This window comes from Poeciliopsis prolifica, unplaced genomic scaffold (assembly GCF_027474105.1).
Source record: "Poeciliopsis prolifica strain line A6 unplaced genomic scaffold, Auburn_PproV2 SCAFFOLD061, whole genome shotgun sequence".
NCBI lineage: Eukaryota > Metazoa > Chordata > Actinopteri > Cyprinodontiformes > Poeciliidae > Poeciliopsis > Poeciliopsis prolifica.
Window position 1 is genome coordinate 1,311,005 of NW_026562436.1, and position 27,945 is coordinate 1,338,949.

Below are 27,945 nucleotides of genomic sequence, written 5' to 3' on the forward strand. Positions count from 1 at the left end.
CTGAGTTAGAAGCCCTTTATTCCAGAAGTCAGGACTCTAACTGGGCAACTGCAGCATAATATTACTGCAACTGGTTAGAAACAGCTCTAAATCTTTCAGCAATTTTAATCATTTTGGTTTTAACTGATGATGATGAACTGTTTTTTGGGGAGGCAGATTTCATAACCTAAAGACAGTCATAACTAAAACATCTACATGTTATCTTCCTGATCACTCTGTTAGATTATTTAAACCTTATTTTATATTAAGAAAAGCTCAAACAAAAAAAACGAAAGAAGTTAAGTTGCAACAATCTGTGTTTAAGTTTTATTTTATTGTGTGATACAAAATTACAATGCCAAAAAATGAAGGAAAAAAATAAAAGCGAACAAAACAAGAAGAGATTCACAGATGGCACAATATATTAATCCAATGCATAAAAGAGAAATCAATAAGAACATGATATAAGTGGATTTTCATGTTGGTGTAATCTGTATATTTTCCATTGTCATTTTATCAAACTGAGGTTTTCAGATTGAGAGACTCCTGTCAGATTAACGGTTTATCATCAGTGATTCCCTCAAACAGCAAAACTCAGTTACAGAGGAGCCGCTGTGGGAACATATGAATCATAGTGAACAGCTGAGAACTGTGACGTCTTTTTTCTTTTTCAATCTTTGCTGCACCTGAAGTGAAGAAAGCTGGTATTGTTTGCTATTTTCAGCTGTTTTTCTTCCACACATACAGTGCATGAAGCAGAAAAACTCATTGTATGGGATAATCACGGTAGATGCCTTTGTTGTGAGGAAATGTGGCAGAAATGTAGCAGATAACCTGAGTCCTGGCAGCTGACTTCTCATGTTTTACACAAACAGCCTTCATGAATCCAGAATGAGACTGGATTCATGTGTTTTCATGTGCGTCAACATGAAAACCAAGACGTCACCGAAGCTGCTCTCATTCGCTTCCTAAAAGCAACCTTTACTTTGGCAGGAAGCTTGAACTACGGTTACAGAGCCGACTGTCGGGAGCTCTGTGAATTGGCTCTGTGTTCGGAAGTGTAGCCCCTCCCTGTGGAAACACACGTGCTGCATTACTGCATCACTCAGGAACTGTCCGTCTGCAGACGGCCTGTGTGGAGTCAAACAGCCTCCCTCTGGCCAACATCGTTTTTCTTTCCTATTTGCTGTAAAGCCTGCCTCATTAGTTGTTCTCTGACGTGGTGATAGTGGGAACATGCAGAAGGTGTCATGGAATATGATGCGTTTAGTCGACTTTTTATTTCAAGATCTTACAGGTTTCCAAATGAACAAAGAAAATCCCCAAAAAATACTGTGACTGATAAACATAGTGAAGCACAGAAATATGATGTGAAGCTAAAGCAGCGTGCTTCTAGTCAGGAGAGGAGCAAAACGTAACATCTGTACAGCATCAGGTCTTAATAAGGGCTCTGCATTGTCGGGTCAATCCACCCATATCAGTCGTTATCATCGCAGTCGTGTCATAAAAATTGCGTCACTTTGTTCTCATCCTCCTGTTGTCCTCCCTTTCTTGCCCCTCTAGTGAACTTTATGCCCCCTCTCTCCACTTGAAAATACAGTGTGTTTGCCCAGAATGATGTGTGTGTGTTTGTTCATGTGTACAACAGCCCCAAATACTCAACTTCCAGTTTTTTCACCCAGAAACAAAAGTGTGTGAGAAAACGAATGTTCCGAAACCACGTGCCTCTGCATCAACCCTTCAACTTTCACCCCAACCGTGTGAGGCCTTCACAAGCTCTTATCAGACCATTGTCTGAGTGACCAACAGTCAGTCCAGACAGTGAATAAAGGTCACCACACAGGTCAACATTACCAACAATTAACCAACGTGAGTCAAGATTTTGATAAACCTCTCTACATCTGATGCTTGGACCTCATGAACAAACGTGTCCCTGTTCATGTCATAGTTCAGCTCAATAACTGCGTTCCTTTCAGAGAGCTGCGGTTTTCATTACGCTGAGCGCATCATGGAGGAAGAGGAAGAGAAGAAGAAGAGAACAAAGTGAAGAAATACCCAGAATATCAATGCTGTTTCCGGATCAATGTTGTTCCTGAGATACATTTTTCACATTGGGAAACAGTAGATCTCTCATCATTGTGTTTCTTCAACATGAGGTCTGTCGACTGTTCTGGAGCCTCAGTCTCACTCAGGGCATCACCGTCACTGTTGCCATGGATAGTCATTAACATCCTGGGGAGGTCAGAGCATCCTGGCTCCAGGAGCACAAATGACAGGTTTGACTTTGCAGGCGCTGTGGTTGGGCTGTACAACTGAGTATTAGGGGCCTTATCAGAAAATAAATGTATAATAAAAATAAGAGAATCAGAGAATTGTAATTGTATGATTTTATTGTCAAAATATGCTGACTTTATTCTCGTATTATTTCGACTTTATTCTCACAATATTATGAGAACAATGCTATGGCTATTTATTCTCATAATACTATGGCTTTATTCTCATAGTTTTATTTTCTAAGCATGGTCCTAATGCTCCATCAAAGAGCAGAGATATGAATCAGAGCTGACATTGGGCTGTCATAAGACACACCAGCTGTGTAATCATGTAAAAGTAAACTATTCTAAACTATTTTAACAATATTTCAAATGATAAATATTTCACATGGTAAATATGTAGAAGTCACATTTTGTTCCATATCTGACATACTGTGTGGAAGTGTGGAGTAGTAAATGTAAAACATATGTAGATTTGATTTTCTTTTTACAGAAGAGAGGGAGTGGAGATCCCACAATGCAATATTTATACACTTAAACATATTGAAATTTTCTGAGTTCAGTCAAATGCTTTTAAAATTATGTACAAATGAGAAATTAGGAAATAATCAGGACGAAGTGATTTGACGCCAAATAAGCCAATGTTTGGTGGATTCTTGGTTTATTTTTTGTGCATTTAGAAGTTTATAACAATCTAAATATCTCACTTCATTTTCATGTGAATATGGTGCAGACATTATGAGCTTTTATTCCTTTCTGCCTCACTTCACTCATGATTTATTTTAGTCGGTACATGAGCTATTCATATTTATGACGGGGTGAAAGAAATAAAACATGAAACTCAATGAAATAACGTTCAGTAATTTGTCAGGGATTCAGCCAGAAACAGTAGCAACAGGCCAGCCTTCAGCTTGGTAACCTAAACCTAACTCTGTGCCTGTGAACGCATAATGCCCATATATGGAAGAATCCCTTCCTGCTTTCACACAGAAATGACTGTTGGCTGTGGTTTGCTCAGCATGCTGGGAGACTGAGAGACACGTCCAACAGGGTCTTTGAGAGCTGAGACAGCATGTCTGAAGCCACTTAATGCCAGCACATCTGCCCTGCTCACACACACAGGCCTGAGGTCATCCAGAGTGACCTCAGCTGACGATGTGCCTTCAACATTTTGTCACCGAGCGTTTCCTCTTCAAATTTCATCCGGCTGTTTTTATTGTCACCTGCCACCCAGGGAGTGGGCTGCACACTTTCAGCACAGATTTAGATTTTATGAACTCTAAACTGTTGATTACAGTGGAAATCCGAATTTATCCGTTGATGGAAAAGGAAAGACATTATTTCCCTTTGTTATGAGCACCAAAAAAAGACAACAAAAAAAAAACAGCTGAAAAGATGTCAGTCTATTTCTGCTTCAAATGAAGGTTGAAGCAGGTTTAGAGAGGTTCATGTATTTTTGCTGTTTGAACCTTGAATAACATGACAAACATACCTTGAAAGTAACTTAAACCTAAAAGTGATATAAATGAAGCCAAAAAGTCCTGAAAAAACACACAGCAGCTGTCTTGGGATTTTTGGTTTGATCTGGTTTGGAGTTTCAGGGTTTCTGTTTTTGTTTCTGTGCATTTTTGCATTGTGTTCATCTCTCTGCTGAGTCTGGTTCTGCTTTGTGTTTATCAGTCATTTCTGTCTCAGCTCTCTCCAGATCCTTGCCTCCACTCCAGCTATTGCTTGCTGCTAAGCAGCCACCTGTCCAGCATACACACCTCCCTGTCAGATCCTTCAGGTTTTTGTTCTTCCTGCTTTGCTGCCAGCCTAACTCACACCAGAACTTTACAAATTCACCAAACTACCCAGTTTAGCCCTCAGAATCCCAATTACTGAATAATTATGCCGATTGGTCTTTGGTTCTTTTTTTATGTTTTCATTCTCTTCAAGCTACATCATGTAACTTTTGTGGTGGGAGTGAAATATGAGACTGTGAAGAGATGGAGCTCCTCTGCTTCTTCCCAGTACTACTGTTGATATCTGAACAATCTTAAAAACAATCAATCAGAGCCAAGGGGAGTGTCTTAGTGTTGTCAATCAGGCCCGTGTACAAACAAGAGTATTTGTTCACATGACAGCAGGTGCATCTGGCAGAAAGTCTGGATGTGCATGTTCAAAAAATATGTTTTAGCAGTTAATTAATCAGATATTATTAGTTGATTTGGAAAGTTTTTAATCCCTTAATAAATACATTTCATACTTGAATTTTGTACTTAGTTTGTCTTTATCTAAAATTCAAATTTATTTAATAATCTAAATCATGCTAGGTGTGACAAAAAGCAAAAACTCCAAAACAATTCATAATACTTTTTTAATGCATGTTCTGAATGTTTTTTTTCTTTGATTATCCTGGAAATGTACTAAACTTAAAAATCTTAAAATGTTTCCTTTACTATTTTAAACCACTGTAGCAACTAACTCAAAGATCCCCACTTCATGGAGCATTAAAAAAGGAAAATCCTTCGAATTAAGTCGTAAAATACAGCGAACGCCATTTCATCCAGTCTACAACTACAGAAACAAACATCTGATGAAGACATAAAAGAGTCGTTTTTAACTTTTAGGACAGGTCGTGCTAAAAGTATTGAGTCCAAAAGAATATAATGACAAGCATCAACAAGGCCTGTTCTGCTCTTTCAACTTAAACCCACTAACTGTATCAAAAATAGCACTTTATCAAAGCATTGACACGAAGTTGAGAGTAAATCTTCTGGAAGCTGCTTAGCTCTGTGCTTCTTATAGCTGAGCCATGCTCTGAAGCCAAACACTGCGACGGCCTACAGTCCCTGCATCGCTCTAGAAGTGACAGCGACCCCAGCGACCCCAGCAACGCTGCTTCTACTCAGGCAAAGCATTTTGGGAGAATAATTGCTGTTTATGTCGTCCACTATCCTGAATGTCGTGTGATCAGTGCAAACACCCCCCCAGCCCAGCCTGCTAATACTGCAATATGTTTTATGTAAACCAAGAAGACATTGGCCAGAGAGACAACAACAAACATTTCTACAGTGTATAAAAAATATCAACACAAATACATTTCTAAGTTTATCACATTCCACATACTTAGAAAACACGTTGCTAACAGCTAAATGTTCCTGTTTGTTTTTGTCTTTGCTGTTGGTCCAAGTTTGGTCCAATGCATTTGTAGAAAAAACATGACAAAATAAAATAAAAAAAAGCGGACGGTAGGATGCAGCTATAGCACCTTGTTGAGAGGGGAGGGGCAGTAGGGAACAGGTTAGCTAACGAGTCCTGCCTAACGAGCTTCACAGAGGCTGAGCTTTCATCTGCTCTTCATGTTGGGACCGAAAACAGGATAAGTGCCCAACGTTTGGTCCAACTGTGACACACTCAGCTGTTGTTAGTTTTGTTAGCATGTTTTTTTTTCTTGTATGACATTTTTGCATCAGATTTTACATTTCCAAGTCTCACCCACACACGTCAGCCCACCCAACCGATTATTATTGATTAAATAATATCTAATATATATGGAAAATATATTTTAAGGTCCTGAATGATGATGCAACATTGTAAATCTCCCATGAGTGAAAGCATCTCTCATCATTACAATTCTTTTTTCTATGCATTTCAACCCATTGAGAGTGTTCTTTGATGTTTATGTTTGTGCATGCTTGTGAACTGTGTGTAGGTGTTTGCAGGACGGCCTTCACAGGATTAGTTGTTTTCCTTGTAGCAGTACACTCCGTACAGCTTGTGCTTCTTGTCGGGGAAGCCATTGAACCTCACGGCGGCCTCTGTGGGACTGCAGCGGCGCCTTGGATGGTAGATGGGGTAACGGACGCTCGCGTCCGCTAACCAGCCGGCGTCACAGCGGTCGTACTTGTTCAGCTTCCAGGCAGCGAACATTTGGCCAACCTTGGCGATCTGAGCTCCATCTTTTTGACAAGCCCTCACAGCCTCGTCATAGGTGAGCTTGGACGACTGGATCAGGTAGTAGAATTTACCTGGAGGGCAAAAACATAAAGAGAACCAGAACAGCTCAGGGAGGAGATTGATCAGATTCCCTCTCTCGTATCACGGTTGACAATGACAGTTTTAAAACATATATATAAAAACAAACATTTTTTATGAAAGTTGCATACTGCAGCTTTAAACATTTCTCTATGAGATGTTGAACCCTAAGGTGAATTCAGGTGTCATGAGGAGAAACCCCCAAAGTCTGACCCCTCACCTTTGTGGAAGGAAGTGAAGCAGAACACATCGTAGTGACTCTTGTCCTTGTCTCTCAGGCCATAGTTGCGAATGCCCGGCACCGTGTTCCTCCCTCCGCAGGGTTCCCTGGGGGTGGTGATAGGGTACTGCACAGAGCCGTCGCTCAGCCAGCCGGCGTTGCACCAGTCCATCCCGCCGCGCCACGCCTCGTACAGCTGGTCGAAGGATGCCACCACGGCATCCTGGTCTCGACATGCCCGCTCGGCATCATAAAAATTCAGGTTGTAGCGGCCCAGGCGGGGGAAGTAGGGGAACACAACACCTGCAGGGAGAGGCCAACAACAGGAAAGCCTTGATGCAATAATTCTGTTGTACATGGGAATCAAAACTAGAATTTTTTCAGTTTTTATTGAGCCTGATGAATGACAGGAGATGAAGCACAGCTACTGCCGGCGTTTTTAGCTTCAGGCTCTAATGGCAGGTGTTCCCAGCTACTCACAAACATAATGAGAATGCTTTGACCTTAATGTACACCATGCTCACATTTGCTGACATTCCTCCCAGCAGTCTTTGACCCTGGAGCTAAATTTAGACAGAACCCATTTATACAATACAACACTGACATTGGGTCCTCCTTCCAAGAGCTCATTGCTTTCCGTTCTAAAAAACTCGACCACCCAATCATTTTACCTTCGAGTTCGAGGGACACCACCACTGTGTCATCCTCCAGACCGTCAATCACTTCACATTTGTATTTCCCATAATCGTCCAAAGTGACATCTGTCATCACCAGGGAGGCGTCCATCGGGGAGGTGCCTTGCAATTGGACACGTCCTTGGAAAGTCCCGTAACTCCTTTTGTGGTAACCCATGGTGACAAACACGTCCACCTAGAGCACAGTCAAAGAACGAAGGTTGTATTTTCCACATACTTATAAAAAACTTTCAAAATTGAACGGAATACCCAAAGCAATTATTTCCTATTTGTATTGTAATTCCACTGAAGGATTTAATTATTTTAATGTCATTATTATATTTAAACAATAAATCAATTTGAACAATACATATCAAGATAGACACCTTATCAATAGGTAATATGTCGGATACAATGTTCAATACTTTTCCTGAACTGATCCAGAACTGCACAGCATTCTGGGAGATGTAGGCAGAGAAAAGTTCTTTAGCTGCTCAGTCTCTTCCGCTCAGTCTCTGCCTTAGTCATTATAACTGAGAAAATAGAAATCTTTTTCATCTAACTCAGATCAGTTGTTACCTCTTTCAGATAGTCTGACGTCAGTTTGGTCCACTTGATCCTCATCTTGCGACTGGGTGGCAGTTGTTGCTCTCTCTGGATCAGGCATGGTAGTGTTACATTTCCCCCTCGCCTCGTTACGACCTTGGCTTGTTCAGCCATCACATTGAATTTGGGCCCATTTTCTGCAAAACAGAGATTTATTGTAATTACAATGAGTAATATCAATAATTGGTCTTTTTGATATTTAAGACCAAACAGGACAACAGAAGTAATGTTTGCAGAAGTCCATTTGTTGTTGTTGTTATTTTTCATAAAAAAATTATCTAATTGTACAAAAGTATCAGTCAGGAGAAAGGCCAGAGGAAATCCCACAGTGCTATCCATTCACCAAGGCAAGCTGGAGGGACTCATCAATATCATGAGATAAAAAGCACATTAGAGACATCATCAGTTTCTTCCAAATGAATTAGAGAGATTTCAGATAACAAGTCAACAGCAATGCTGAAGAATCTCTAAGGACAGTTTGACTCCTACAGGCGACAACAATCTGATGTACTCTCCGTGCATAAACAAATAAAATAAGAAGTCGAGTTGCAATCCGAAAATCTGTTTTTCCAAAAACACAAATAAATAAATTTAAATACCTAAAATCCCTTTGACCTACCCAAATACATTTGTTAGAATTTCTTTAAACAAATTTCAAAGTAACACGAAGAGACACTGAAAGAGGCAACAGCCACAACTGTTGCTGTATTTTAATGCTTCGTTGAGTTTCTCTGATAGATAGCTCAATGAACCTCAATAACACAGACCTGACCTTCACTGCTTTATTTATTTCTGTAAATAAAGGTCAGATTTATATTGTTCTCTGTTGGACTACAATGTTTACAAAGGATGTCAGTCAGAGGTGACTTTAAAGCTAACTGAGGCAGTTTTAGATAAGCTCCACCTCCTGATCTCCTTTCATCTGGCCTATCCATAAACCTTCTGACAAATCTTCAGCTTCAGAATGATCCGGGAATATTCTGAGCAAACTGATGGCCCTAGTTTGGGTTTGCCTGTGAAGTCTCCCCTCCTTCACTGAGCTTACTTTCAAAATGTTTCATTCCAGTTGCTGCCTAAGCATGAATGAGATTAGCCAAACAGAAAATGGCACATTGATTCCATGCCTTGTGCTGAGGAACTGCAAGAGTGAGATCCTGTGCCTCATCATGACACTCCTTGCTAACAGTCTGCGCCTCGTAGCCTGGGTGGAAACACGCCACATATTGTGACATTTCCATAACCTTGTTTTACCACTTAAAGGACAAACATCAGAGGTGACTTACAAGTTAGGATGTTTTCTCAGGTAATAGTCAGGTAGACTTGGTTTGATTGGGGACTATTGAGGACATTTTCAGCTGCTGTTGATTCTCCTTCACACTGCACTGTGTCAAACCCTTTTAAAAACATGCCCCCCCTCCACCCTGCCCGTGGTGGCGCTGCACCAACAACCACTGAAGGAAACAACACCAAAAGCTCAGAAGCAAAACTTTCCTCTTCACAAAACGTAAACAAAAATGGAGTGGTGTCAGATTATATCGGTTGTAGAATTTCTCTTTTGTCGTTGGTAAAAGACTCTGATCCATTGCTACTTTCTGGCACTAATTTTGAGCACTTGATTCGGTGGTATTTACTCAGAATGCCCTGTGCGACAGTCCACTTCCTGCTTTTAGCAAGGTATCTGGTTTGCTTGGCATTCATACCACACCAGAGTCACTTCAGTTGCTGGGGTTTGAAGGTGGACCACAACTCGACTATGCATTCACAACTTCCCAAACAAACTGGACTCTGTTGTAGGCAAACAGACTGGAGTTGGATTAAAGCGAACTTAACAGGGCTGGTGTGAATGCATGCTAAATTCTCCATTAATCTGATGAAGTTTGTATGGACCATTTTTGAGCAAACTAAAGTCTATTATTCTAAAGACAAAAATAAAATTGAGAAGTCGTAAACATTTAAGACAGCAGTCAATCTTTTAGAAATCACTCTGACATTTCATTGCTGAGAAATTGTAGAAACTACTTCAATAGAAACGTAATCTCAGCTGCTATAGGCCCAAACTGGGATGTCGAAGCTTATGATGTTCCAATTAGAAATGTGTATCCAAAGAAAGCATTTTTTTCTCCGGGAAGAAAATGACAGCATGACCTCAGTGTGCAAAAATACTCCTAAATTAAGCAGAAGACTGGAACAATGTCCATGTTTGGTGAAACCTTGATGAACAGCTGATGACGAAGCCTCATTTTGCAGCTACAAGAACCCAGCCACCCTGCAATCACTGAGTCAACATCAGCTTTGTATACCAAAGTATTATAGGTTGAAGTGTGAGGCAGTGTGCCGCTCCAAACTGGGTTATGCAAACTTTGAACTGATATAGTATAAAGACGTCGGTCAAAATGTATCCATAGTGGAGACAAGTTGAGTTATTCAGAGAGCAACTGTGCCAAGTGGATGTTTCTAAAGATGGTACATCAGCATATTTATCATCATGAATATGCTTTTCAGATAGATTTTACAATTTGACTTCTTTGTTATTAGAAAATGTGGAACATTTGCATTTTAATATGAGAATTTTAGAACCCAATGAAGACTTAGGGTGCATTCAGTCTGATGAGGACCAAAACAGCAAACTCTGGTCCAAACTTAGGGTTCAGTTTGGTAGAAGTGAACTCTGGTTTGGTTTGAATGTGTATATGAACGCCAACTGGACCGGATACTGCTCCAAAAGGAGGAAGAGAACTATAAACGCAGGGCATTCTGGGTAAATGCAACTGAAATAAATGTGCAAGTCTTGTGTCTTTTATCAAAAACAAAAAAGAAATCCTACAACCTCTAAATTCTGATGCCTTTACATCAGTGCTTCTCAATTATTTTCCGTTACGCCCCCCCTAGCAAGAAGAAAACTATTCGCGCCCCCACTCCCCACCGTGACTATCCATCTCTGCATAACATTTTTTCATTAACATTAAAGAAAAAAAGAAAGACATATGGTCAAACTTACAAAGAATAACTTTATTAAATCGTGTTTTAAGTCTGCAACAGAAAAGATTTTAAGTGCATCAATGCCTGAAATTAAAAATAAATAAATCCATGTCTACTGCTGCAGGCAATATCAGCTCCTCTGCTATGGTGTGGGGCTTTTTGCACTGCGCAATTTGGTACGCCACCTTATATGATGCTAGCAGCGCTCGATGGTTTACTGAAGTAGCCTTCACAAAGCGGGATGACTGTTGGCAATATTCAGCACGTTTTCGCTGAAAAAACTCTAGCGGCTTATCGGCGTGATTGGGATGTAACGTATTTAAGTGACGCGCTAATTTATTTGGCTTCATGCTGTCCGCTGCGAGCATTTTTAGACACAGCAAACACAGCGGTCTTTCCTCTTCTCCAACTGTAGTCACAGTGAAGCCAAGCGCTAAATAAGATTCGTCGTATTTCCTCTTCTTAGCTTTCGGTTGACTTTCTGTTGTCTCATTATCTTTGTCTCTCTCCGCTTTTCTTTTCATCCCTGTTAAAAACTTTTTCATGTTGGGGGTTGTTGAATAACAGAAGCCATAGACAGAACGCAGTCGGAGCTTTTTGTTGACTTAACACTGCTAACCAAGGCAAACCTGTTGTCTTTGTAAGTCGTAAAATGTTGCACTGTCGCAAACGTGACAGAAGTAACAATGAGAGCGCCACTGCCGCCTACTGTGCGCAATTACACTTTCTACTAGTACGGCCAAAAAAAAAGCCTGTTCCCCAGGATCACACGCGCCCCCCCAGGTATCGCACCGCGCCCCCCAAAGGGGGCCCGCCCCACTATTTGAGAAGCACTGCTTTACATGAAACCTTCTTCTGAGGTTTTCATGTAGTTTCTTTTAGTGGCTTTTTGTGCAGCGCCACCCACAGGCCAGGAGAGGAACAAGTTTTTTAAAAGGTTTGGTGGGTTTGACAGTGCAGTGTGAAAGAGAACTACAGCAGCTGAAAATGGAACAAATATTGTAATTTTGGTCCCTGATCGAACCGAGTCTACTGGACTGTCAGGTGGGAAAACAAATAAACATACCACAAACATACACAGAGTTTTGATATCAGAACTCTGCAAACAGCTTTTGGAATTTTGCCATTTAGAAAGTTTTCATCTGTCAGTACCCAAACTCTAGAACAATATCTGTGTTTGACTGCAGCCTTGTCTCTGAGCCGCACTGATAAGTCGAGTATTCTGCAGAGAGAGTGTCATGAACGAAACACAGCAAAGAACACTAAAACAACTCTGCATCTCATCTGATAGAGCAGAGCTCAGCACGACACTATGAGCGAACATCAGGGAAACAAAACTTACCTGTGACATAGATGGTTCTGGAGTGCTCCAGCTCGGGGTACAGAACGTCTAAATTGGTTTCCGCAACACTCAGGGAGACCAAAGCACAGATCAGCACAGGAATCATCTTCACTCACTGCACTCCAGGTCCGATCACTGCACAAACACACACACGTTGGGTTAATGCTTCGCAAACTTGTCCTGTAGAAGCGTGTCATTATTGCAGGATAAAAAGAAAGCTAATGTTAAAGCATGCAGCTTTGGAGAACAGCATCTCTATCTGCATTGCTCTCCCCTGCAGCATCTCCAGCAGCTACAGGGCAGCAGAGCGGCGCGCTGCCGGCTCGCCTTGAGCACTTCCACAGCCAAACACAAAGTCTCAGAGTCTCACTGCAAAGTTGACTCAGCAGAATAACAAAAAAAAATATCAAAAAATCTGAGATGCAGAAACTGAACTTCAGACAAGAATCCCATCAGGACAGAGGAGCACAAAAAGCACAATGCACTGTAAAGGAAGGACAGCGTACCTACTGTGTGAGAAACACTGGCAGAGTGAGGAGGCAGCATGTCCTAATCACCAGCAGCTCCAGATTGCAGGCAGACTGCCACAGCGCAGAGTGACTGCCTCAGTCAGCTGCTCTCAATCTCAACCCTGACTAGTGAGCACATGCAGGATAACCCTCACATTCTGCACAGATCACACCTGAAGAATGACAGCCAAAAAAATCCTAAATTGTGAAATTTACAAAAAAAATAAAATAAAATAATGACAATGACATGACTGGCAATTGGTATATTTGAGCTAAATCCTCTTTTATTCTGCCGTGCCAGGATAAAATTCACCAGAACCATTTGCGGTTACTAAGAACTAATGAAGTCACCTAATTAGTGCAGCTGACCCCTCATCTATTTACAGTTCAGTATTCAATGTTTTTTCAGTGGAGATTTTGCCAAGGTAACTGTAAAGGATCTCTGGAAATGTATCTATTTGCAGTTATTTTCATAGAGCGTATTGAAAATATTTGAAAGAAAAGGCAGTTTGGGGATCTGAGATATCGAAGCACAATACTAATTGACATTGACAGCCAATCCAGAAGCAGCATTCATTTACCTTGTCACTGATTGGCTGGAGCCCAAAGAGTTGTAATTTAGTAGTTCAAACAACAAAGATATATTTATTGTTTGAACTACTAAAATAGGCAGGTATAAGAGTCTTTGGCTATTATTTGAGATTTTAAATGCTGTATATGTGTTTTTAAAAGTTTATCGCAGACAAAGTATGGTACATGAACAATAAATGACACGAACTATGAAGTGTGTGTGTATATATGAAGCGACTGTCTTTTTCATCTTGTGCTGAAGTGCAGCTGTGTGTGCAATAGTAATCAATTACATTGATCTTTTAGCTTCTATTTTCCTTATCTTCATTCATTCAGTTGCAAACTGCTGATGCACTGCCCACTCCTGCCAAGTGGACGTCCTGCAGTCAGCAGAATAACTGCAGCATACACACACACACACACACTACACCCGATACAAATACATCCTCTATCACCCCTCCCTGCCTCAAAAAGTCATTTTCCCGCTAGAGTGATTATTTGAGGGAGGAGATAAGACGTCCTTCTAAGAAGGGTAAAAACTTTTGAGACCTACTGTTCACTCCAGGACAAAAGGAGTGCTGGCAAAGTGTGACATGTCAGTGCGGGACAGAGCAGGCACATGAAGACAGAGAGGGAAACCTGAGGTTCAGCTCAACCAGGAAGGGAGGGAGGTTGAGGAAGCAGGGAGGACGCTGCAGCAGGAAAAATGATGCAGTTCCAGACTTTATTGATGCAATTAGCAGCAGTTAATGTAACACGGCAGAGATTTCCAGCTGTTCATCAGATAGTAATTACGTTTTCAGAATGATCGGTGGCTGAGTTCAAGATAAAAACAAGCTCTAATGGATTCGTGCAGCGATTATCACATCTATTTATAGGTATTTATAAATGATGTTTTCCTAATGAGGCAGAATGTAACTTTTATTTAAATAAAATATTTTTTACATATTTGTTGAATGTCTTATTATGTAGTGACAGTTTGGTGTAAAACAGATAATCTGAAAAAAATAAAATAAAAATAAAGCTTCTCTGCCTTCTCCCATGTGTAACTATAATCAAGCTTGTGTGTGTGCTGCTCATATTTTTTTTTTTTTGTGGTCGGGGGCACAAAGTCACTTCTAGGGCCACAGGTGACACACTTTGGACAACCTTATTTTTAGCACACAATAACTTTGATTATATGTTCATATACTGGTGTTTATTGATGCCTATATGGAAACAAGAAGGAAAACTAATTATTTCAAACAACACGAGTAATAATCCCAACAATGCTTTTATTTTTAAATAATGTAAACTTCTTCAATTCATTTTTAACTCCAGGTGCTATAAATGATGCTATAATTGCTGTATCATGTCATAACTTTCAGCCCTTGATGCAGTGTAGTGATATTATATTATAGAGATCAGACTGGTCCAATGATAAATAAACTGGTCTGGATGAGAGCAGACAGCTGAATTATTATTGGTTTGAAATGTTTACTGTGTGATATTTGGTCGACTATATGTAATGTTGGGAGCCATAACATTGTGTCAATAATATATTAATCACTTTGACTTATTTTAAATTTCTGCAACTTCCAGGAAACAAAGCTTGAGGAAACTCAGCACTGATAAACCAAACCCTGATTCCATCCTCACTTTTTCCTTGGCAAACTGCAACAGCTTGGAAAAAAGGTATTAGTAGTATCAGTACCAGTGACCTTAGTGACCTTGTGCTTTTTACTTTCCAATAAAGTTAAATCCATCCCATGTTTAACATTGTGGTTGACATCTTTATCCTGAAGCGTAACCAGAGTCTCATGAAACCTCTGGGAGGGAAAAACAAACGAGCTGCAAGAAATCGACAGGCAGAGAGCTGAGGAAATATTTAAAAAAGGATATATGGGTCTGTCTGGCTTTTACATTTTTACTAAAGCTTCATGTTGTCACAAAAACAGAGATTTGCATCTAAATTGAATCATTGGACTCTGGAAAGGAGTGACTCAGATGCAAACCCCCAAAATGACTGCAGATGGGTTTTAAACTCAGAAGATTAACCTTGTAGTGCTAAAATTCAAGTTAGAGTTACCATTATGCAGTATTAGTTTTGCACCTGAACATGAAAACAGTCAATAAATCCAAACTGGAAAATCACAGCAACAACCACATCTAATAAAACCAACTAGTTCATTACAGTTAAATGAATAATTCTGCTCATTATTTTAATAATCTGACGTCGCTTATGCAACGTTGAAAAAGAAGGTCTGCTCTGTTGCAATGAGTGATTGTAATTAATTAGCATGTTAGATTAAATGACCAGCTTGAGAGTTGAACTCAAACAGGACTTATTCTTGTCTCAGGGTGGAAAAAACTTAAACTCCTTGTGGTTTGCAGAGCAACGATTAGAACCTTTTGACTGACCAATTAATATTTCATTTGTTTTTGGACGGTGGGAGGAAAGTAAAATGCAAACTGAAAGGAATCAGGTGAGAATTGAAACCATCTCGCTGTGAGGCTGCACCATACATCACTCTGCTGCCAGGAACTTTAAATAGGCCCTGTATGTAAATGATGTTGACAAACGTCAGGTCAGAACATTCACATTCATTCACTGCAACATCTGCAGAGTTGCAGTGAATGAATGCAACTCTGCAGAGTCTGTGTCAACATCCTGGTCAATCTGTTGCTGGTTATTCATTTATTTTCTGTGTAACTTCAGTTTAACATTCTAGCACTAATTTACAGTGCTACATGCTAATTCCCTTCACTTATTTAATGGATCCTCAGTCAGATTCCTGCCAGATCAGTTGATATATAAGCACTATTACAAATGCTGAAAAAGTGAGAAGAATAAAAGTTTTGTAGACTTTAGACCACTTGTCTAACTCAAGGGCCAAACTACATCAAAATACTTCCTTTCTTACTCCAAATTAAAGGTACTATGCTGAGAAAAATGTTCCCACCTGTACAGATATCTCCTGTTTTTGCTTTCTTTTAACATTTATCTATTTTGATCATTTAATAGTTTTTTATGTCAAAGACAAATTCATAAATATAATATGTAGTTTTGAAATGATTTAAGTTGACATTGCAAGATTACTATCTCACCAAGCCTGGTTTTAGTAGATCACACATTAACTGTGGTTGTCCACATTTTTCAGAAAGTTTATGTTAATTTCACTGGCAGACATTTAAAATCAACACTGTTTAAAAAGAACCTTTCCAAGAATATGAAGTTGGGACACATCACAAGTTTTCACGTTTAAAACTCTCAAGGTATAAAGTTTGAGTAAGTCTGTAGGCAACACAGAGAATCCTGAAGAAAAATGCTACGAATGCATATTTTATTTGTTTTGAGATATTACAACATGCTCCAGACATTTTCACCATCATATAATGCAGGTGGAACATCAGTTGCATTGTCAGTTTACTCAGATCTCCAGTGGGGTTTTGCTTAACAAAACATTAGCAGATAAATACTGCAGACAGCCCAGAGCAGTGATGCAGCAGCTGACCTGAAGTGATGCTTGACAAGCTGTGTGGGAGCGTCTTTACACCGTGGAATGGAAGCATCACTGGAGACCACGAAGCCACAGTGAGGAAGATGTGGTTGTTATTACATGCATGTTGTAAAGCTAATTCATGTCAGAAACAACATGATGTCAGCCAATAAGATGTCAAACCTGTTTAGGATGCAGGAGCGGGCAAAAGTTCACATCCACTTATCAAGAGCATTTCTGAATTAAAAAAAAAAGAATTGGGTGTAAAAGCTAAAAAATAAAAAAATAATGTGGAATTTGTCAAATGGAAATAGTGGTGGGACTCGATTTAACATTTTAATAACGATAATTGCAAGAGCTATCATTAATTAATGACAATTAATCACATTTTATCTCAGCTCAGATTTAAAAAAAAAAAAAACACTGCTGCGTCACATTTATGGCTGTACAAGAAACACATGCCGCAGATCCAGGGGGGTTCAGGGCAGATATGGGAGTGAGTTCTTGGTCTGGGAGAGGGAACATTTGATTTTTACAGCGAAAAACTATTTTAAAAATCATAATATGATTCATTTTGTAATTACATGGCCCCATTTTTTTTTCTTTGAAATAAATAAATAAATAAATTGTGGGGTCCCCCTGTCAGTCAGGGGCCCTTAGAATAGACTTTCCCTCCAATATGGCACCCCTGGTTCCAGGGGAAACCTTTGAATGTAAAACATCTTCATGAGTTGTGTTATCATTTTTAACACGTTAAAATATATGTAATGACAAGCTGTTAATCAGAGTTAATGCAAAGTCCTGACTGTACATATAGATCCATAGTTAGAGTTTGGAGTTTCTGTCTGTGTGTGTTTCCTCTCTACAGCAGCTGCAGTTTTTCCCTGGAGGGCGGAGTTAAGCAGGACGTCCACACACACCTGGGATTTATCATGCTCATCAGCATGATGAATCGCTGGATATGAGGAGCAGCCTGCCAGTCATTCAACACCTGAGTGATAACACCAGCTGTCCCTGTGGAGCTCTGCAGATCTTCTGCTGTTTCAAATGTTTTCTGGTTCCTTTGCCCAAACTCTCCTGTTGCTCACCACATTTTGCAAATTTATCTCCAGTGTCCTCCAAACCCAATCTGACTGCCCTCCAAACCTCCCAACTCTCTCCTTGCTACACCAACAAGTCTGCTCATTCCCATCTGGCCAACTTCCCCCCTCATAAACCATAAGCTCATCACATCCTCCTTTACAAATATCAGCCTTTCATTCCCCTGGATCATTTCTCATCCTTTTCTGATGTTCCTGTTCAGTCCAAAGGCCCTCTGGATCAACTCCTCTGCACACTCATTGTATTCAAGTAAAGAACCAACAAAGCTCAAGTCTATCCTACACTGGAAGATGTTGAAACACACAACATTGTCCACAGGAAACTGAGTTTGACATAAACCTGGACAGAGAGGTCCCTGAGTGAGGAAGAAGCTCCAAAACTGACACCTTCAAATCCCATCAAAGTCTGCAGCCGCCCACATGGATGGCTTCTGGAGAAAATGAGTATTGGTCAAATTGGACAAAAGTCAAGTTTTTGGCCCATAATTAAAAAAAAAAAATATCAACATTAGTCTTTCAAACATCAACCAACTGTCAAACACATATGGGGTCCAGCATCATCAGGGTTTATCTTATAGTGGTGCATTGATCAACAAACAACAACAAAAAAGACATTTTCTTTCAATCTCAAATCAACATCTAGATGACTGAAACTTGGACAGAATAAGTTTTTTTTCCCCCAACAGTAAAATGATTAAAAACACATAACATCTGGTTTTAGATTAAATAAAGCTCTGTAAGCCAGGACACCGACCATTTCTAATGAACCACAAAGACTGCTGAAAAGAGAATTGTACAGCAGGTTGTTCGCATGTCACCAGAAAATGATTCAACCCAACATCCAATGTTGGGTTCAACATCCCAGAGTGTTTCTTTGAGTGTTTCCCTGTGAGTGGGAGAATAAAACTGTCATGCATTTATAAATTCTTGCATCAGTTTCCTGAACAGAACTGTAGCATGAGAACATTCACTAATGACACTCAGATGTAGGTTCAAACCAGTCCACAACTTTTTATCAGACATCTCTGTTGGACCAACATGGTGGCAAAGCAGACTTCTCTGCATGGAGCTCAGTGGGGACAACAGATGTTTCAGTTTCTGTTGAGGCAGATTAGTCAAAGTCATGTTTAATCTCTTCTTTCCAGTTGAAACTGGTTTGTTTTGCACCTGTTAATGTTGAAAATCAGAAAACACTTTTCCTCATATTCAAAAAATTAAGAGAGTATTCATTCTGATGTAACTGGTTAATCAGAATGAAAGTTCCTTTTATAAATGAAAATGTTTAAGCAGGAAACATGCTTTTCACTAAGTCCGCATTTCTGTATGAAAAATATTTATTTTTATTAGTCTGATGTGCTATTATTATAGTCACGATTTATCTGCCCCATAAATGACAGAAACAAAGGATTTCAAACATCCATCTGTGCACAAATAATCTGCATAGTTGCTTCATTTAGTGGTAAAATTCATTAAATAAACAGACTTTTTAATGATATTTTAAATGATTGTATGAGTGTGTACACACAGACTAATTTGTATTTTCTGAAATTCATTTTTCAAAGAAACACCTTTCTTTATACTTTTAAATAAAATAAGCAAAATAAGAGAGTCGGGCTTGGACTGCGCTGTGGGACAGTTGGTATTGCAGCATGAACACGTTGGGTTCAAATCCTGGTCCGGGGTCTCTGCATAATGTTTGCATGTTCTCCCTTTGCATGTGTGGATTCTCTCTGGGTACTTCTGCTTCCTCCCACAGTCCAAAAGCACAGCGGTCTCCCTAAATTGCTTATATAAGTAAAGGTGTGTGTGCACACGTCCTGTGTGTTTTAAGCATAAATTGCTACTTAATATACAGCATTTCTGAGAGATATTAATTTTGCAAGGTTTCAATTAATTCCAGAAAAAGCAATGCAGTAAATAAATGAATTCAATCTCACCTTTTTCAGTTACCACTAAACCCCCTAAACGTCTCTTTGTCATGAATTGGAATTATACGTCTTATGTTATCACCTAAATGCAAAACATGTTGCTGCATACACAGAGCCCAGAGCTAATGTTAGCACTTATTGCAAAGACAAACACTCACAGTTCAGAGCCAAAACAATCAAGTCTACATCTGATGTGACTTTATGTTCATGTTCATTCATTTCAAATTGAAAAATGTCAAATTTTTCTCTTGTTAATTGTTTTAATGCACCCCACAATGAAATGCAGGTATTTAAATGAGCCATGTTAGGAGTACTTTTGCAGACCTCTTTCAATGCCATCGTTGCCATGTGTAAAACATGCATCTTAGCTGTGTGGTGGTTTGAGGCAAATCTGCAACATCACTCTCAAGTAAAGCTCACTTACTTCTGGAGATCTCACTCTTGTGGTAGTTAGTGCAGTCCTTGATGTCTATGATCTCATGAGTATTTGTTGCCTTTTTGACAAGCAGAGAAACAGTCACTAAAGTGTCTCTACACAACACAGGTTCAAACCATCTCTGACTCGAACTTTCCTTAAGCTGAACACACCAAAGATCTGAATGCACATAATTTTTATTTCAGAGGTATTCCGGTTCTAAAACAGAGTGCTCTACTTCATACATGAGGAGCTGACAGTCCCAATCTTCCTTCTCCTCTGATCTGCCAGCTCTCTCTTCAGCCCTACAGCGCAGAGATCATTTACAGGTCTTCCATCTCTGTCAGGTCCCAGTTGCGACGCAGAGGAGGGCCATACAGTTCAAACATAATCTCGTTCTTCATACTGTCAGCCCGCTGTGGTTTAAAGGAGCAGACAGTTGCTCATGTGGTCTACAATTTCTCCTTTATACTCTGAATGAGTTACTGGTGAAGGAAGAAGGTCAGAGTGCAGCACTAGTCATAGAGGTATAATATCTGTAATATGAGCTAGGTCAATACTTCAGAAGTACATCTTAGTTTAATTATTCAATTTACTGAAGTGGATCAAGTTGTTTGTCTTAACTAATATGGGACGACTAGATGGACCATACTGGGGGTTGAGGGTGATACTTTCTGTGTAGGACTTCATTCAGAAATCACCTGACCTCTAAGGAATAGTAAATGAACATTTGGCATTCTCGAAGAGCTTCTATTCAACATGTGTAAAATATTACCAGTTTTTGTATATCTCCTGATCCACTAGAAAGACTACAATAGAACCTCTGAATAACAGCAATAGATAGATGGATTGAAGGGTAATTAGACTGAATGCTGTCACACCAAAAGATTTACAGTGTGCATTTTATAAGTCTAGATAATCATCAATAGTTTGGACCACAGGTCATGGCCACATCAATCTCCATGTAACGGCTAACAGTCCAGTTGACTTTTCAAACTCAGAAATTTCCCTGGTTTTTCTAGAAAGTTTCTGAGATTTTATGGTGTTTTTTTTTTTTTTTTTTAGATGGCTGATCAACATAGAAATAAGTCCTCTCCTGAATGTGTTTAACATGCCTGTGCACAATATTGACAATTCTACTATGAACCCAACAGAGCAAATAGTAGAGTTCCTCCAGTTTAGTTTTTTTGGGCAACAGGCTGCTGTGAATATGTAACACTGCCAGTTAATTCAGGCTGTGTATCGATGGCAGTGCTTCACCTTCACCAACCCACTGGGTTGAGTTGTGGCCTGTCAAAAACCACATGTGTTAACTGTGGTTTAAATAAACTTTAAACCACAGTTTTTAAATAATTTTAAATAAACTCAACTTTCAAGGTTCTAGCTCTATTTATATGCATGCTAAACAGAGACAAGCACAAAAACATAAGCACTAATGGAAAGCACATTAGTCAGCACGACAAAAACAGGAATTCATGAGCGAGTAAAAAGTCACATTCACCTTTGTATATAAATGCAAAAAAAGCCATAAACTCCTTTGACCTTTCATTCGGTGGTCCCCATAATTCACACAACCTGAAGTTTACGGTTTCTCTCTTTTCAAAGAATAAGACCCCATTTTTCCTTCAATGGGTAAAATGGGCCCCTGCAACCCACTGGTTGCTTAAGTGTTTTATATAGAAATATATTTATATATAAGTGTGTGTGTTGTGAGGGGGAAGGAGTGATGGGTGGGGGGTTCAGGGTGGAGTCGTTAAGTCTAAGCCAACAGAGAGGGGTTGTTGGGCTCAGAGCCTCTCACGAGCTCAGGGCTCACAGCTCTAAATCACTTAGTGCACAACATGCTCGACCACAAATATGACGAGTTTCACAAATATGATTGTCTGCATGGGCGGCGAGTGACCGGATGAAAGCTGGGCTTTCACAGCAACGTACAAACAACGCTGCTCCAGAACTGTGCGTTCTGATATTTCTTCATCCTATTGGGGAAATAATTGCTCTGCTTTAGTTAGATCTAAATATGTCTGTGGCACAATACTGATTGACAGTGGTCGGCTGCTGGTAGAAGAAGGGGCTGTTGGCATTTTGTGACATCCTCTCTGTTGTCAAGTCTCACTCTCGCCGGTTAATGTCTGGTTTGGTACTAGCCGAGTCGGGTGTGTCTCCATGGCAGTGTTGTGGGAATGTGAAAACGTGCGCTCGTTGTGAGTGTGCCGGAGCTGTGGCACACTGTGGCTGTGGTCGACACTCTGATGATGCCACTTTGTGCGTGTGGGATTTTGATCAGATTCTACAAAATTTCTTGTTATATCTGTTCGTTACACGTTGCCTTGTCCAGCTAACGCTTTATTCAATCTTCAGCAACTACTGTTAAAAACACTTGGACCTCAAGGTTTGACCAATGGAATATCGATTCACAGCTCATCGTCTCACCAACTACTACGGTCGTGTTGTTGTTGAACTGTGTTGTTGACGTAAAACTGTTGTTTGGTCAATCAATGCATTCTGCTGCCAATCAAATCACTTATGCTCAGGACTTGTACCACCCCTGAGGTGGTTCCAAGAAACTGTGAAGAATTGTGCAAATAAAGACAAATCTGGCCAGGACTGACTGAGAAAGAACTGGTTTAAGCCACACTACCTGTGGAGTGGAGACAGGCTTTACTGGCTTCCTTTGGTCAGATTTAAAGTAAGTTAAAACACAGCCTGGTGCTGTGGTTTGTTTTCTGACTGGTCCAGAAGCAAAATTTCTGACTGGGTTCTCTAAAGCTATCAGTCTTTTAGTTGTCAGTTAGAGTCCAGCTTCAAACTCTGTCTGGACTAGGTCGACTTTACCCACAATAGATGATCTCACAACATGTCATGTCAAAATTCTCCATTCAGTTTTGATGGGCCCCCAAGTCCATGTGTAACAGATTCAAACACTATTTGTATTTCCATATGGGACATCTCTTCTGACTCAGCAGACCAGGAACGAGCGTAATGTGGAGGATTTTGTAAGACAGGAATGCTTGAAGAAATGCAGTGGTCTATAACAAGCCAATGAGGAAGGGTGAGACAGAATGAAACAATGCCGGTCGAATCAAGTGAAGTTAAAACCAGTGTGAAAGTATTGCTTTGGAGATGATGCTTCTAAACTCACTCCTCAGACTCTGCTAAAGCGAGTTGAGCGGGATTCTTACGAGGGATTATTTTAACTAAGCTACAGGTAGACTAAGGACATTTTTACAACAAAAACATCATTTTTATGACCTCACTCCAAACTCTTTAAATGCACTTACAAACAGTTCCTGCTTGTTTGCAGAAATTTTTAGAATAAAACCTCAGATTTGGTCAGTTCTGTTCAGTCTGTCATCTGTTCATTTTTTTAATTATTATTTTTATGTTTTATTATTATCAAAGGAAAACCCTCACTCAGCTGCAATCCCATACAAAATAGTGAGAGCTTGTGACTGTGATGTCACTACCCATTTCTGGGTGTGATTGTTTTGCTTCGAGAGCTCACTCCAGATGATAGCTAATCAGCTGGATTCAGCTTCACATTGTTCTGTTGAACATATCCAGGATTGGAAGACAAGAGTTAAGGAAACAGTAAGGGATGTCACGATCAAGATCTTCTGCCCTCAGTAATAACTAGATCAATTTCACATTAAGTACTTAATATTCAGTATTAATTTTAAAGTATTAATATTTTTTCACACACTTCACAGAGTCGAAGAGACTTGATGTTTCACAAACTGTGTTTCATCTCTTCATGTTTACGCCCATATGAAACATGTTCTTGCACAATATATGTGGCAAGATAAGAAAAAGCGACAGAAGATTTATAGCACACACTCACACAACACACCACAACTACAATAATGTTATGAAAATCAACATCATGTTATGAGACTGAGCTATTCAGTCATGGATGGGGTTCCTTTAGTTTTTACACCATGACTTTTTTTTTCCTATAATTATTTTATTTATTTTACCTGAAATATTTACATATGAAGAAAACCTAAAATAATGTTAGCTAGCTAACAGCAACAAGTAGGAAGGTTCTGGTGTTGCTCCAAATAACCAGGGATGCTCACTATGGCTACATTCACAATGAGGCTGATGTGACCCAAATCGAATTTTTGTACCCATATGTGACCCATATCTGACTTTTTCATTTCATTTTGAAAAGTTCAACTTCTGTCTTTTTACCGTCTTTTTACATGAGACGTGTCATAATTCTGCACAAGATCCAGTAAATCCAAATGCAAACAATGTCTGAAAATTAAAATTAAAATGGTGAACTTATGAAAGCAGTCTGCATAAGTGAAGTGCATCACATCCCGATCCCTGTTCAATACCAGTCCAATCCCGATCCTAACCCCAATCCCATCACTCCTGGTCCAACTCTACGTCCAAACAGACTTCTCTTCAAAAGCCGTAGTCTGTGTTTCACAAAAGGCCATTTCTATTAGTTATGGTTTCTTTTTATGAATTTCGTTCGTCTCATCATGATTGTGTGTCAATACTGTCGGCTCCCACTGCTGAATATCTTCAAATTCAGCAATGGGGGCTGAATTTGAAGCTCCCATTCAATGACGGGATTGTCTGTCGATGCCATCGTCCATCGACAACATCATTCACTATCACTTAAATATATAAATTCCATACATAAATTCCATTAGTTTAACTAGAAAATTTTAATCTTGAATATGTGTATTTAGAAATATAATTTCCTATTAAACATACGGAAAGAAAATATTTATATAATTTGTTCCAGGGAGAAGTTGCATCACTAAATCCAGACCTGCAATTGAAAATAAACCAGTTCAGTGAGAGTTGCTTGTGCATTTGCTTCAAAGTGTGAGACAGCAAGAGACAACTTTCCTTCGGTGATGCTGTGCACAGATACTTTGCACTTTTTCTAACATTGTTCCACTTTGATTGTGAGCTTTGCACCGCATTCACAGAAGAAGCAGGGAAACTGTGCAAGTAGCTGCAGCACATGGAGAACATTCTGACACAACAAAGCCGGGGCTGTGAGAGGAACGCAGCGATCTGGCTCAGGTTCTGGATTCTTCACTTGCAAACAACATCGGAGGAATTTATATTCCTATTTGAGGAAGATTGCTGTGTCATGAAACATTTGCAGCTGGAAAAGTCTGTATTCAGATGCATACCTATTCAGAGGTTCCATTGTGTCTCCCTTCCTGCATGCTCATGCTCTCCAGTGTGAGCTCCAGCAGTCTGGTGGACATCCACAACAGTTCTTTTTTTGATTAATGTGGAATCTATCAAGTGTGTCATGAAGTGAAGCAGAGGCATCCATCAAAAACTGAAATCTTAAAAGCTGAAGTAAAATATTTGACTCTGGGAGTTGTGAATGGTACTGGTCCACCACCAGGTTGAGAGTTTCCTCTAAAGTGTGTTGCTCCACCTGACTTCCTTTCAGATTAACTTGTTTTCGGCATTGAAGGTTTTTTTTACAATCAAGAAGAACCTATCTGTTCCACCAGGTTGTCTGACCACATTAATCCGAAGGCGACAACAGGGACTGTAAATGGATGCAGTAAGTTGCTCTGACCTCAATCATTCAACAATGCCTTGATCGAGACCCCAAGGCCAAACTTGTAAGGCCACAATGATGTAAAGATCTTGTTCCTAAATATAATAATCTAAACCACAAACTTACATAGTTTTCCTTTTAGGTGATAAACTTTAGTAATCTAGTTGAACTGTTTGTCAGTTTATTACAGTTCCTCTGAGTTCAGCTCTCAGAAAGCCACATGTCCAGCAGCAACCATACAACTTGACCTTTAAGGTCTTTGTTTTACATTTTTAACAACTCGATTGAACAAATTTGTCCAAGCATGTGTTACTCGACGTAGAAATCATTTCACTTTAAATCAACACACAATGCGAATAGCTGCTTGATACTGCGCATCATCAGTAAGAAACAACTTCTGGTTCGCTCCCACTGGTTTTTAAAGAATCTAGCAAACCTATCAGCCCTTTTCTACAATACAAACAGCCCACTGAAATCTCCTGGACCTGGAGATAACACAACCCCCCTCTGCAGGATCCTTGGGGCGTAAAATTATCTACGATTCTCTGGTGCTTCCTGCAGAGGTTCCTGTTCTCAGGGAAAACACTCTAACAAAGAAAACACACCTCTGAATACTTTCGATGGTGCATGTGTGCAACGCTAACCATCCAGGCGGAAAACACTCATCTAATGTTGATTTTTATTTGCATTTAATTTCACTGCCATGGCTGGAAGTTGTAAAAAATGAATCAGAAACATTCTCTACAGCGCTGTCATTCAGAGAGAGGACAAAGCACAATGCCTGGTCACACAGATGTATTCTCCTGAGTCCGCCCCTGCATGCTCACAGGGTAGCAAGGTGATGGAAACGTCCAGATAAGTGGCTCCTTGTGAACAAGACTCTGCTAAAGCAAACAGAACAGCTCATTTTGCTTTGAGCACGAACACTTCCAACAAGAACTCAAACAAACACTCAAGACGTTCCAGACGTCTAAGAAATTCTATTATTTACGTCGTCTGAGGATTAATCCAGAAAAAACAGGCATAGAGCATTATAGTTTGAATCTCTTTGATATACTTTGGAAGGAGTTTCTGTTTGTTTCAATCAACAGCAATGAACATTTTGACTCAGAATGTGTAATACATAATGAATATTGGCAGCTAATGCTTTAAATCAATGAATTGACTGATTAACCACGTGGTTTATGTAGAAATGGTTCATGTTAATGTAAACTAACATGTTAAAGTTAATGTCATCTTTAACACCAAACATCTTTTATAATCAACTTGATAATGTGAATATTACTCAATAAAAAAGAAAACTGCTTTCAGCCTTTCTTAAAAACACAGCAGTGCACCTTATATTTGTAATAAAAATTCTGCTCATGACGTTCAATTTTGCGCACATCCGTCATCACGCCGATGCTTTTTGGCGCATCTCATTCTGTTGTAATAATCAGAGTAATAAAGAGGAGCACTTCACCTGGACTCTCGCGCTGTGTTGTGGCTCAGGTCAAAACTCTCCGGCGGTCAGAAGGAACACTGGCGGCGCAGGACGACTGCGCCCGGTGAGGGCAGGAAAACCAGGCGGTGCGGATGTTTCCTGTCCAATTGCGGCTCGCGCGCTCTTTCTGGTGAGTGTGTGCGTGCGTGCGTGTTGAGTCGCCTGCGCTGCGCGTGCAGGTGAGAGCGACACCTCGCTTTGATTTCTCTCTCTGTCGTGGAAATCCGCATCCACGCGCTCTGAGGTGGGTTCAGGCTCTTGGTTGTTGTGTTGTGACACTTTTCAACCAACAAGGGAGGGGCCCCTGATGTTGCTCAATGTGCTGTTAACTTGATTTAGAGACCCCACCGCCACCACCCTCCTCCACCAAAAGCCCTTGTGTCAACAGTGCTCCCCACTCGTCAAACAAGAATATACATCAGCTTCAAAACGTCAGAATTAAAGCTGCAGTATGTGATTTATTATTATTATTAGTTTATTAGTTCATCTAGGGCTGCACACTTCAACTGTTACCTTGCAACAAGAAGGTCCTGGGTTCGATTCCCGGCCCGGGGTCTTTCTGCACGGAGTTTGCATGTTCTCCCTGTGCATGCTGGGTTCTCTCCGGGTTCTCCGGCTTCCTCCCACAATCCAAAAACATGCCTGTCAGGTTAATTGGCCTTCCCAAATTCTCCCTGTGCTGTGTGTGTGTGTGTGTGTGTGTCAGTGTGTGTGTGTGTGTGTGTGTGTGTGTCTGTGTGCATGGTTGTTTCTCCTGTTTGTTTCTGTGTTGCCCTGCGACAGACTGGCGACCTGTCCAGGGTGAACCCCGCCTCTTGCC

General features: G+C 40.1%; 1 protein-coding gene across 2 annotated transcripts; it reads right to left on the bottom strand.

The window, feature by feature from the left end:
• Positions 1-294: 294 nt before the first annotated feature.
• LOC129379736 (hyaluronan and proteoglycan link protein 1-like) lies at positions 295-27,364 on the bottom strand. 2 transcript variants are annotated; one of them, XM_055060563.1, is made up of 6 exons: positions 27,105-27,364; positions 12,094-12,228; positions 7,746-7,909; positions 7,164-7,362; positions 6,493-6,795; positions 295-6,265 (listed from the first exon to the last, which is right to left on the bottom strand). In XM_055060563.1, exons 2-6 carry the CDS (start codon positions 12,197-12,199, stop codon positions 5,976-5,978), a joined length of 1,062 nt encoding a protein of 353 aa, XP_054916538.1. In that variant the 5' UTR covers positions 12,200-12,228; positions 27,105-27,364; the 3' UTR covers positions 295-5,975. The 2 variants fall into 2 exon arrangements, with proteins under 2 accessions (XP_054916538.1, XP_054916539.1); XM_055060564.1 differs by lacking the exon at positions 27,105-27,364 and adding an exon at positions 12,600-12,695.
• Between the last annotated feature and the right edge of the window lie 581 nt (positions 27,365-27,945).